Below are 12,636 nucleotides of genomic sequence, written 5' to 3' on the forward strand. Positions count from 1 at the left end.
TACATGCGCATGTTAAGAGCTAATAAAAGAAGGGAACGATAATATAGATTTATCATTTATTAATATCCAATGAAGGAAGTGGAATACAGTTTTTGTTCGCTAAGCGTCATCTCCAAATGTCTCCCTTATCTAGGAAAAGAAACGGGCGTCTCTCTCTCTCTGCGGCTCCCTTGAAGGGGAACGCCGAGTCAAATCGCGATCATCAACATTATATACATATATGTATATATAAAACAATTGTTACACACTAGAGCGAGAGCGCGTAATACAAAACAATGATTCTTCGATTAGTTTATTACAATACGTCACTTTACTTTACGTTACTAATAAAAATATAACTCTCATTACCGTTCAGTTACAATGATCGTCCGTCTCCATACAGTGTATAAGTAAAATATCTCTCTTGCAGTCGCTTACATATCTACGGAGTGTCCGCCAAATCGTGCGTCTCGCAGAGGCTGCTTTTAGTTCGGCTTTGCGCAAGTGATTTAATAATCACCGCCTTTCCGTCCGCCAAATTCTAAAAACGTCCGCTTCGTCGATAGGACTTACGGCAATAATAATCGAAGACACTGATCAGCTACGCGTTGCTAGACCATCATTAATCACGACTGACTAGGTTTTTTTTTTTATTCAATTTTAACATTGTTGATTGTTAAAAATCTTACCGTTAACTTTACACAGCGTATTTATTATTTGTAACCGATTAATCTTAATCGTTAAGCGATTCGACTCGATTACAAGCTAATTATTTAGAATCACTTAGCTCTAGTTAATAAAATAATTAATCTTGATTATCAGTAGGCAATCTTAAATCACGATTGCTATAACGTTAAAAAGGAAAGCCCTAACGTCGGCGCGAACGATCTTAAATTTAAGTCTCGCTTCGTTGTCCTTTCTCCTCTTCGTTTTTCGGGTAATTCTCGTCATCGGCGTTGATAACAAGTTTCGTCATTGATTTGAGATCAGAACTTCGGAAGATTTCTTCGCCAACGATCGGAAAACCTTTCCGAAAAGCGCAACGATTGAATCAAGAAGTAGCAGCTTCTCTTCCGACGCGGGACTTTGCGGACACCTCGCAGGAATGCATATATACATATTATGTATATATACACACACACACACGCACACGCACATAAGTGTATATATGCATTCGTGTATATATATCCCCAAGTTCGCAACTTGTATATATGTATACATATTTTTTTCTCATTTAATATTTATATATGTAGACATCTGTATATATAGAACTATTCTCATGCCATATTACAACAATACAAACAGTCAATATTAATGATAATGTTAACTTGCGTAATGCAAGCACCACAGCTAGTATAGCAGTTTGAGCAATACGTAATGCTTCCTTGTATCAGGATCGGGAGATTAAACGCGACGGATCAGCGAAGGGATCATCGAGAAAACACACGATGGTAAACAAATTAATCTCCGTCACCCTCGTCGCGCTTGATTCCATTCTACAGAGTGTCTCGAAAGTCAATATTGGGGCAACAACACAACATGACACTCTCGTGTCATCTATTAATTTTAATCTGCCGTTTACATATAACATAAAAATTATAATAATTATAATAAAAATATAAAAAATATAAAAATTAAATTAATATATAATTTAAAACATAAACAAACAATTTTTCTAATATTTATAAAGAATAACATTAATCTCTCTTGAATAATAATAATAAATTCAAAAAATATAAAATAATTAAAGTGATAAAATAATAATTTAAGCTAAGATATGAGCGAAATTAAAAATTAAAATATCACGTACTTTCGTCTTGAAAACGAAAGAATTATTTAAAAAATGGAATTCTTAATTTTTTGTCGAGAAGAAGATCAATCGCAAAAGAGTATGAAATGCTTCCGAAATTTCGATACAAGACTCAGGACACCATGTACATCGAATCGCGCCTATAGGAAAGATTTTTATCACTTTCTAACATTGATTGTGATAGATTTAAGCGTAATGAAACACCGCTGATTATATCACTTCTATTCCCACCATGTCGATACGATTCAGAACTAAGATAAACCTTTTTTCCACTCATTGAATTGTCACACGCAAGAGTTGAAGCAGAATCGAACAAATGGAATTCCATATCGGAGCATAAATCAGCATGAATTCATCTCAGTTCCGACTCGTAAGCTTTCCTTGCCACATTTTCGCCGACGAAGCATCTAGCAGCTAGTCATGTAAATATGATCTCGATTTTCTTCTAACATTTATCCACGGATAATGTAGTTATTTACACAACATTCTCTAAAGTATTTACATCGCCAGCTACAATTTTTACGCGGCTATGTAATAAGAGAAAAGTAGCCTTTGTATCGCTTGTCGCGCGCGCGCGCATCTATAGACGTCGATGCTTCGTCTTGTAGATCTGACTTCCTCAACTAAATGCAACATCTCTTTCGGTTATTTTCAGGATTATTCCCGAATCATTGTGTCGTAAAAAAAAGATTGAGAAAATTTATCAGCGTAGAGATCGCAATTTAAAAAGGTTTTGTTCTCGTTCCTTAAATTAACATTTTTATTTCGCTCATAATGCATTCTTGTCTATAAATAATCGCACTGTTACTTTTCAGATTATTTCGTAATATTGTCTTAATGATATCATTTTCTTCAGTATAAATTATACGCATATATTTTGCCTTGTCAGCTAATTTAATAATAAATATATATAAATAATATAATATATATATATATATATATATATATATATATATATATATATATATATATATATCTTCAATGTATGTATGTATGTCTATGTTCGTGAATAAATAATATTCGTAGGATATTAAGAACGAATAAATTTGTGAATTTAAATGGATAAAATCGTGTATAACGAGTAACACCTATCAATTAGTGTTACGAAATGCGTCTCTTCACTTTTACTGTCTTCCCTACTTCCTCCCTTTCTTGTCAGCGATATGAATATCTCACGCGAAGAAATAGCCCTGAAAGAACTTGCCACGGACTTTACAGAGCATTACGTATTACGTCTCTATATAACATTTGGCAATGAGTAGAATGCTAACAGTTCTTACGCTAATTACTTCTAAGCGTCACAGATAACATTACGTTACTTCTCCTTAATAACAACAGGGAGACTCAGGTAACAGTTTCAACAAGTTTTCATGCTCGGCGTATTATTCCGTTAAACAAAATTCCATTGATATTTTAGTTCATATCTTTGCGTCACGTATCGATGAGAAAAGTGTACTTAAAATAGGGACTTGCAAGTGTAAAATGAGATTACTGATAAATCGCGGTATAAAAATGGCACAAAGTATATGAAAGATACATCTGAATATCTTTTTAATATAAGCAAAATTTTATTTATTGGAATAATACGGGAGACGTGCTAGTTTGTATAACAGAATTATAGGAGCTGTACAACGAGGATCATAAAGGAAGAATCTAAAAGATTCATTGACCAGCAATCAACAATGAAAGATTTTGTAAAACCGAATTGAGAAATCAAATCAAATTATCATATACGAGTCAAATAAACATAAATTGTCCGTAAATTGTAAAAGTTTTCCGTCTGATTTCTTATCTGAAGTTTCCATTTATTTCGTTCATCTCTATTTTGTTTAAAACATTACGAATAAAAACAAACATTAATAAATAAAAACAAACATTAATGAAATTTTAATAATATTTAATATTATTTATATTCTTATAATTAATTAAATTTTCAGTCCAGAAATATAAACAAAATTAATCATTATTTTTATTAAAATTTTACTTACTCATTTTAGTTTACAATGTATATTTTAATCAATATTTATAGGAAATGTGAAAATGGAAAATAAAAAAAATATCCAAAATATCCCAGAAATCAGATGACAAATCTTTAGTCATAATTTATGCTCATTTATCAGCACATGGCTCGTATGTCACTTAATTTCAATGTTTGAGACTTGAGATTTCCGAAGACTTGATTTTTGGAAAATCCAACATTTTAAGATTTAACAGTACAATCTGCAAAAACGAACAAATACGATTATTTTACGATATCATAAAAGTCATTACGAACTAGCACTCATGCAAAACTAAAAATGCTCAAGATCGAGAAGGCTAAGGTATCTATAGTACCATATAAATCTGCGAAAATAGATTAAAGATTCACGACATGAGATACGACGAAATGAGACAACAACATCTACATGTGTCAGCGAAGATCTACAGGAGATAAAGAATCTATAATACGAAATGTCTGTGATATTATTATTGTGAATTGTGACTCGCACGCAAATTTTGCGTAAAAATCTATAAGATCATCGCGAAATAAAAGATCTACGGAATAAAGGAACTACCGGATACGGAACCAAGAATCGTAATCGTGTCCTTTCTTCACGAGCTACCGCCGCGACTCGAAGAACGAGCGGCAGCGAGCAAATCGTCAGAGTTTCTCGGTTGCTGCTGATTGATGAACATTGGCTGATGATGCAGGCGCGACGGATGGGCCCACGCTCGTAGATCGCTCCAACGGGAAGGGTGCCTTGCCTAGGGGTGGTTGCGAGATTGCACGCTTCGCCGTCCTAAAAGAGCTGCCGATCGATAATCAATCAATAAATAATCGTAAATGCCTTTCTCGAGATAACTGAGAACATTTAACAATTTCGATTCTTTCCGTCAGAGAGTTCATGAAGTTCATCATAAAATAATAATTTTTCAAAGATGGAATACAAATAAATATTCTTATCAGAATTATTTTATTATCAAATTGTTAACGTTTCATATTACAAAAGTTATTTTATATAATACTCAGTTATTAAAAAAATATATATATAAAAAAATATGTTTTTAATTATCTTTATCAGACTTATTATGATTTTTCTTTTTATAATAACTTTGGCATCGTGTGCCTTGAAAAGAAGAAATTTAGGCATTCCAAAGTTATCTCGATAAATGATTTGTTGTTGGCGCATTCAAGACGCACTGTCATTCGACTGACAGCACGTGAACTGATTATTGCAAATACATCGTATATTGCATTCGCACATCTAATGAAAATCCATCGATTGTGCGACAGAAATGAATTGTAAATTGATCCTGGAAACAGAAGTCTCTTTAATAATAAATTTTAAGAAACAAGTTACAAGATCTATTGTTATTTAAATGCGATAAAAATAGGATAAATACAATAATAGAAAAATCTCGACTAATGCTAATTGAAAAGCGACTTAGCTTGAAAGTCTATCGATCAAAAGATGACGATAATTCGGCAACGTCGGAATTGTTAACTGGACTAATTTCCAGATGGTACCTACAATAATGCCAATAAGAGCCAATACTAGGTGAACATATATAGAATTTACACAAATATACCTAGCATTTGGCTTTTACCAGCATCATTGTAATTACTGATTCCAGATGGTATTGTGCAACCCGCTTCTGTGCTGTGCGATATGTGCAAGAAGCAGCAGTGATACATCATCTCTCTTATCGCATTCGAATAAAAGCACAAGGCACAGTAATTTATTCCTCTTTTATAACATTTAGGCTGAAAACGATTAATGATTTCACTTGCATCTAACAGTGCACATTATTCATTTCTGTTGTTGTTATTGCTGTAACATTAACATTATGTACACATTATCGAGAGTTTATATACAAATAACATCAACAGACATAAGAAAAATATGTAAAATATAATTTCTTTAACAAGTTCGATATAAAATTTTTCTCAGCAAAAATTTTCTCAGAAATCTTAATTAACAATATCTTCAATATAAAATATTTCGATAATTAAATCGAAGAATATACGATCAAAAATTAAATAAAGTAAAAATGTAAAAAAATAGAAAAATGAGATTTTTGTGTATTATTTAGATTTCCCTTGAGAACTCGAGATCCTTTAGCTCTTCACGTTGGCAGATTCAGCAAAATTTCAGAAAATATCACATACGAGGATCTCTAAAAATATCATCTTATCTAACTCTTCTCTTTCTAACTCTTTTTACATATTTCACATTCTGCATTGAATAGTGTGCTTCGCATTGAAATTTAACTTGCTTGCCAGTGAAATAGATCGCCATTGAAAGCGGATGAATGAGAACAGCGCAGTGAGAAAGCGGCGTGTTTTACACTGGTATTGTACTGCTGGAAAAGCGTAACATCTCTGTAAAGCGTTAATGAATAATGAACCAGATGACGTGTAGACGGAAGACACCTGTCCGCCCTGTGGATGACAGCGAGACGATTATTTAAATCTTGTCGTCCTCGAATGACGTGGAGGGGGGGGGAGGGGATCGTGGCACTAAAGCATTCAACTAAGCGAAACAATTCTGTCCAAGCTTCTGTTGTTCGATCCTAAAATAGCATAGCTCTGGCAGACAATTGCAATTATACCAAAAAAAGCTATAATTTCGCAGTCTCTTATATTCCCCTGCGTGTAATTACAAAATAGCTTTTCCGGATTTTTCTGCTTCCACCACAAATGCATATTCGTTTTAAATGTGATCACACATACGGGATCGTGTGATCGGCATCCTGAGGAACATTTTATCGGAAATAAACTACATAGTTAGTACATCACAGATTCGTCGAGTCTTCGCATTATTTTTTTTCTTTCGCACTTGCTGCCAGTTCTATGGAGAGAACCATAAGTAGACAAAAGCGAAAAGGGCAAAACGATTTTTCTCTCCCTTTCTCTCTTTATGGGAGATAGCAAAGTACAGCTGCGGAGTGATGTGTGAATATTCATTTCTACAAGCACGCCAAGAGAGAGAGAAAAAAAAAAAAGAGAGAATTTTATTAGAAGTTGCCTAAAGTCTCATCTTACTCATTTAATCTTTTTTTTAATTCTTGATACTCGTTTTCTCGGTAGCGTACACTATCGTTTGTCCCGCGATTCCGTCACCTATGGAATGCAACATTATGAACGAACCAGAACCGCTCAGAGCGACGAGATTATTAGCGCACGTGTATCATGATTGGCACAGCGGAGTATGCATGATCGGATGAGAAAAAGATGACGTTTGTCTCTAACAAACAGAGATCACACGGTACGCCCGTGAGTTCTCGGGAGCTTGCACATTCACATATATATGATAATCGTGCATTGACGTTTTCTGTAAATCTATCCCACTCGTGCTGTCTGTAGTCTTTCCATAACGGCAAGCAACGATTTAGCCGATCTACCACCAAAATTATTCATCCGAGATTCATCCTCTACTTAATTTTTTTGTATGTTTAATTTAATTAAAATCTATCGACTTTATTATGAACCGTATTATGAACTCTACGTGAACTCTAATAAACATTTTACGTAAATTCTATCTTTTACATAAATTCTATCATTTACTTTAGCTTTTATTTTTTCAAAATATAATTAGAATGTAAGCGATCAATTTTTTGAAGATTTTTTGAAGACAACTTGCTAGCTTTTTGTTATAAATTAAGATTTTCATTTTTATCAATTTTTTTAATCAGGTTTTTTAAAGAAAGATCGTTGAGAAAGATGCGTTTCCCGCAAAGGAAATACGAGAATTTTAATGAATATTTTAAAATTCCATTGATACGTCGTAATTAAAGCTATATTATTATATATTAAATTATGTTAATGAAAGTAGGTAAAAAAGCTGATATACATTATATTACAATAGATCATCATAAATTTAAATAAATTAAAAATTTACTCGAGTAGCTTTTAATTATTTCATCGAATATTGAAGCGCATTTTATAAACGAATTAAAGAGGATATTATTCAGTTAAAATATATACATATATTCTCTAATCATATAAGTTCTGAACTCAATTGACGCAATTTAAATAAGGATTAAAATATCAGAGGAGACACGGTCTAGGTGGTGGATCTAGCATTCCGTGACACAAAACACTCATCTAACAAATTTTCAAGCGTGAGACGGCGGGTTTACCTTCGTCGCTAAAGTGAGACCGGTTCGTTTCGAGGAGGATTATGAAAACGACTCTATTTCCCGAGCATATCTAGCGGTCATAGAGCGGATTAACCACAGATCCTGGACATTGTGTATTAGCCGATAGGCAAACAATGAGTTCGAGCGTAGGTATGGCGACAACAGCTTTTCGCCGAAGTGAGAGATAGAGACAGAGAGTGTGATATTTAACTACGCTGAGACAACGCGACATATCCTCATAGCAGGTACCTGCAATCAAGAGACTGGTCAGCGATATTCGATTCAATGGGCCTCCGCTTTACTGACTAGACGGCGTGGGAAACCCGATGCAGTGCGCCTTAGTGGTAAAAAAATCCGATTGTAATTAAAAAACGAGATAGTGGAACATTGATTAAGAAACGTCCGATCCGATCTGGAAATCGCATTCACGATCGAACGTTTTGTAATTCAATTATCCCTTTTCCTCAACATCCTTTTTCACGATCTACGCGTAAAATGTCAAATGTATCTACAGACATGGTGATTTTAGTAGATCAATGTAAATCACTATCAATTTTCGCGATTGTTACATATACATTGTTCTCGTGTGTGAAAATGTAATATGATTTTACGCATGATCTTTCTACCAATAAGTGTGCGCGCTGCGATATCTGCGATAAAGATTTGGGGAAAAGCGGAGAGCATAGGCGCCGACATACTTTCGATTTATGACAAATATTCAATTAACTCGTTCAAGCTAATATCGAGTTAAATCCACATATCAGCACGTATTAAATAAACTTTATTAAATAATCCTCCAGAAGACTGGATAAGGGGGCTTACAATCTTTTTCCATAAAGATTGTAATTATAACGAAAACAAAGTAGATCATAGTTCTGTGGAAACTCGGTGGAGTCATCAATCGAATTAATCTACACGGAAAGATTGTTTTCTTTCCGTGAAATGTTAAGAGTGCAACTCGACTGATTGAGGAATGATTATCGCGCACTGCCGGCGCCTATGACACGATGAGTAAGCAGTAGACGGTTATTAGATAGTTACCAATGTGAGTAAGTAAATTGTACGTAGATTATAGGCGTGTGTTAGATGTGAGTAAGGTAGCTTTTCCGCTTTAAGTAGACGCTGTTGCGCGCCGGGGAGTTCACCGCTGTGTCGTTACTGGAACATAGCCGGTGCTCGTTTTCACACACGCAGAGGACACACACACTAGCTTTGCCGCTAGCCGAACAGCTATGGCAAGCCCGCGCGCGAATGTCGCACAGGGTGTCCTTTCTCAACCCTTTTTTGCCTGATCGCAAGAGAAGTACATAAAAACTAATCTAGCACTAAATTGGCCAGACAAATGACCAAGTTGTCCAACGTTGTTTCCGTTCTGTTATTGTTTGTATTTTAGACAAAATTTAATTGGCTCCAGATAAATAATACAAACTTTCAAGAGGGTATATCTTTCGGAAGATTGAAGAATTCATCGGATAGTTTTTCGGATTTTTCTGAGTGATGATTCCACGAGAGAGAAGTTTAATAATCGTTGACAGAAGTAAAGAGAATAAAGAGAAAGAAATCTTTATAAAAGAGAATAATCGCGCTTGAATGATTTCAAGCAATTAGGCAATAAAGGATTGAGAGGATAAATTCGCTCTCGCAAAGATACTGCATCTTCCCCTTGTAGCTTCGAAAGTCAGTTGCACCAATGTTAACGAATCGTTCTTCAATAATTTAATAGAATTCTTCTTCTGGCAACTACATTAAACTGTGGTATGTAGAAGAAAATGAATTAAATTATTAGAGACTTATTTTATTACAGATCGATATCGTCTTCTGAATTCAGCACAATATTATTCAGATTATAGACATTTCAGAAAATTTTTCGGGCATTTATATTATTGCAAAGAAAAAAAAATTAAAATAAAAAAATTAAGTATCATAGAAATGTAAGAATAAGCAGAAATTGATGATTGGTAATTTTAATTGAGAGTTAACAGCCACGATCACAGATGCAATTGATTCCGGAACACAATTAATGCATCACTACAATTTTCAGCGTAACGAACGATAATAGACTCCGGCAAAAAAGATATTTAATTCTTTAGCGAAGCATGGGGAAGATCACTTGTTACAATATTGCCGGAATGCATTACTAGGAAAACTCACCTTCGTCGACGCAGGGAAGAATTCTGTCCTGGTAAACCAAATTGACCTCTGGGGATTACCATGCGTGCGTTGCCTTGAGCAGGCCGCGAACCCCCATGCGCCTGCAGCATGCTCAAATGAGCGGCATACCCGTCATACAGTATTGTCGCCATAGCTTGATGCTTCTTGGATACTTTGCCGATGATGAAGATCTGGCTCGGTTTGAGACTTATCGCCGTGTACACATTAATGTCCTTCTCGCTGCCGTACGCCTGATGAATTATCATACCATGCTCCTAAATGACATCCAATTGATCATTATTGATCATTCGGTATCACATCTATTGTGAATATTGCAACTGCAGCTTTGTTAACTTTAAATAAATTCATTTTAAAATTAACAAATATAATAAAATATTTTTATAAATCGCCAAATACACATTTACACAATAAAAAAGAAGAAATTAAGTAAAATAATGATTAATTTGTTTGTAAATTTACTTATTAATCAAAAAGTGTATCATCTAAATAATGTTTATAAACGTAATAATTAAATACTCGTTTAATTGATTTGTTTAATTCTATTAATTATATATATTAATTCTATAATCCTATTAAACACAAACCTTCACAAGCTTATTCAAGTAGGCAGCTTTGTGGGCGAGCGGATCCCTCGACAGACCATCGGCAAATGAGACGAGACCATGAGGAAAATTATGCTGCGACAACCAAGAAACCACTGTCTGCTGTTGCATATCTGGTCTCGCGGTAATATAAATAATGAGATAACCCAACTCTTGCCAATGCCTGCAAGAAATAATAAGAAAGAACTTTAGTTTACAATATCCATTTGAAATAAAGAAAATAAAATTTCAACTTTTCCAATATTCATGATGCAAGAGGCAAATATAACTTGTAAAATTCGTTTTGATTTATTTTTGTAATACGTTACCTTACAACGTCAACGGCACCAGCCCAAACTTTCGGATCTTTACCACTCACTGACCTACTAGCGGCAAAAGAGCCGTCTATGCTAAAAACCACACATTCAGTTTTCGGCGGTATCACAGCCATGAAAAAGTCTACAGATGTATGATCTCCCCTGAAATATACATGCATTAGGAATTTATTCTTCTTTCTTACATTAAAAAAAATCTTATAATTTATATGGATTATATCTTTAGTGGTTGTCATTTATTTTAATTTTTTTTTTTCATAATAATGTAACAAAAAAACAGTAATCTCAATCTTTTTCAATTTAGTGCATTAATTCTAATCATTGATAATAATAACTTTAATCTGTATTAATCACGACTTGCTATCTATTTATAAGAAATAAATATTTACCTTACAACCATCTTTATCGGATAAAGTCCATAGCCTAGCGCTTTGTCACTTGGTATTTCGTAAATTATTCTACCATTCTTATCAGTTACCTCGGTAGAAAGATACGTCCATTCACCGGCTGGTGCGTTTTTCATAATATGGATATCAACTTTCTCACCTGTAACAGATTAGAAAATGTTTAATATTTTCTATCTTACATTTAATATTATATATTTATTCATTACAATATCAATTTCTTCCAACATAAAATTATCTAAGTATCAAGAATATGATGATCAAATAAACCAAAAAGATTAGCTCTAGAAAAATTCTTATTATTGTTCATACCTGTTAAAGTTATCATATCAATAGGACTGTACATAAACCTAGCAACTAATACTTGTGGTGCACCTTCCCTCACGATGACATCATTCGCTCTGTGATTGGCAGCAACATTCTGAAACATATCAATGTAAGAATTACAGCAAAAAATAATTTTATAACAGAAAATTAAAATTAAAGATTAAATTTAAATTAACAAAGAAACCTTAAGTTTAACGGAGGTACGCTTTTTATTCCATTTTTCTCTGGGTTGACCTGGACGGAAGCAAGTGAGATCTTTCTCCTCGTTGCCGAGTAGTGGCAAATCAAATCTGCCCAATTGTCTCAAAATGAACGCAATCACGTCCGAAGATTCCCAATAACTAGCATGGAAGAGATGAGGCAAGGCGTTTGTAGGAAAATTAGCAAGACCCTCTGGACAGTAGAGCGCATAATCTAGTCTCTTAGTACCCCACCATTTTTGCATCACTAGAATAAGATAATTCACATTTTAAATAATTTCAAAATGTTTTTCATTATAAGATGGTCCACTCTTGAAAAAAATAATGCTTGTTTAGAAAAATTATTACTAATTTAATCCTGAAATTCAAATTTCTAGAATAAATTTCTAAAGACAAATTTCTGAAGTATAAATGACAACGCAATAAATAACTTTTACTTACGGGCAGACACTGCCTGTAAAGGAACATTGTCGATAATGCCTGACATTGTACTTTGAAGTGATATATCGGATAATCTTCTTAAATGCGACACTTGAAGATTGGGAACATTCAATCCGTCAGCGAATAATTGCGGATTAGTCTGGATAGTTTCCACTGAAATCAAGTTTACAATCTAAGTTAATCTTAAAATCTTTTCTTTTCAATTTTATTACCTTAGAATAGAAAATGTAATTTTTGTTTCATTCCATGATTCTGTTTGCAATT

At 33.9% G+C, this 12,636-nt stretch overlaps 1 protein-coding gene across 22 annotated transcripts in view; it reads right to left on the bottom strand.

The window, feature by feature from the left end:
• Positions 1 to 42: 42 nt before the first annotated feature.
• The window catches only part of rdgB (retinal degeneration B), a 32,881-nt gene continuing 20,287 nt past the window's right edge, over positions 43 to 12,636 (bottom strand). For 11 of the 22 annotated variants that reach the window (XM_089083802.1, XM_089083815.1, XM_089083814.1 and 8 more), the window contains 8 exons: positions 12,373 to 12,525; positions 11,916 to 12,178; positions 11,717 to 11,825; positions 11,390 to 11,546; positions 10,995 to 11,144; positions 10,669 to 10,849; positions 10,064 to 10,338; positions 43 to 4,578 (listed from right to left, as the gene is read on the bottom strand). In XM_089083802.1, the coding sequence (XP_088939928.1) occupies positions 4,431 to 4,578; positions 10,064 to 10,338; positions 10,669 to 10,849; positions 10,995 to 11,144; positions 11,390 to 11,546; positions 11,717 to 11,825; positions 11,916 to 12,178; positions 12,373 to 12,525 (1,436 nt within the window). In that variant the 3' untranslated portion in view covers positions 43 to 4,430. Of the gene's footprint in view, positions 4,579 to 4,726; positions 8,250 to 8,953; positions 9,071 to 10,059; positions 10,339 to 10,668; positions 10,850 to 10,994; positions 11,145 to 11,389; positions 11,547 to 11,716; positions 11,826 to 11,915; positions 12,179 to 12,372; positions 12,526 to 12,636 lie in introns of those variants that run through there. The other 11 variants (XR_016141081.1, XR_016141078.1, XR_016141079.1 and 8 more) reach the window with 11 other exon arrangements.

The sequence above is a fragment of the Pogonomyrmex barbatus genome, unplaced genomic scaffold (assembly GCF_055798465.1).
Source record: "Pogonomyrmex barbatus isolate J1 unplaced genomic scaffold, ASM5579846v1 scaffold8, whole genome shotgun sequence".
In the NCBI taxonomy this organism is placed as follows: Eukaryota; Metazoa; Arthropoda; class Insecta; order Hymenoptera; family Formicidae; genus Pogonomyrmex; species Pogonomyrmex barbatus.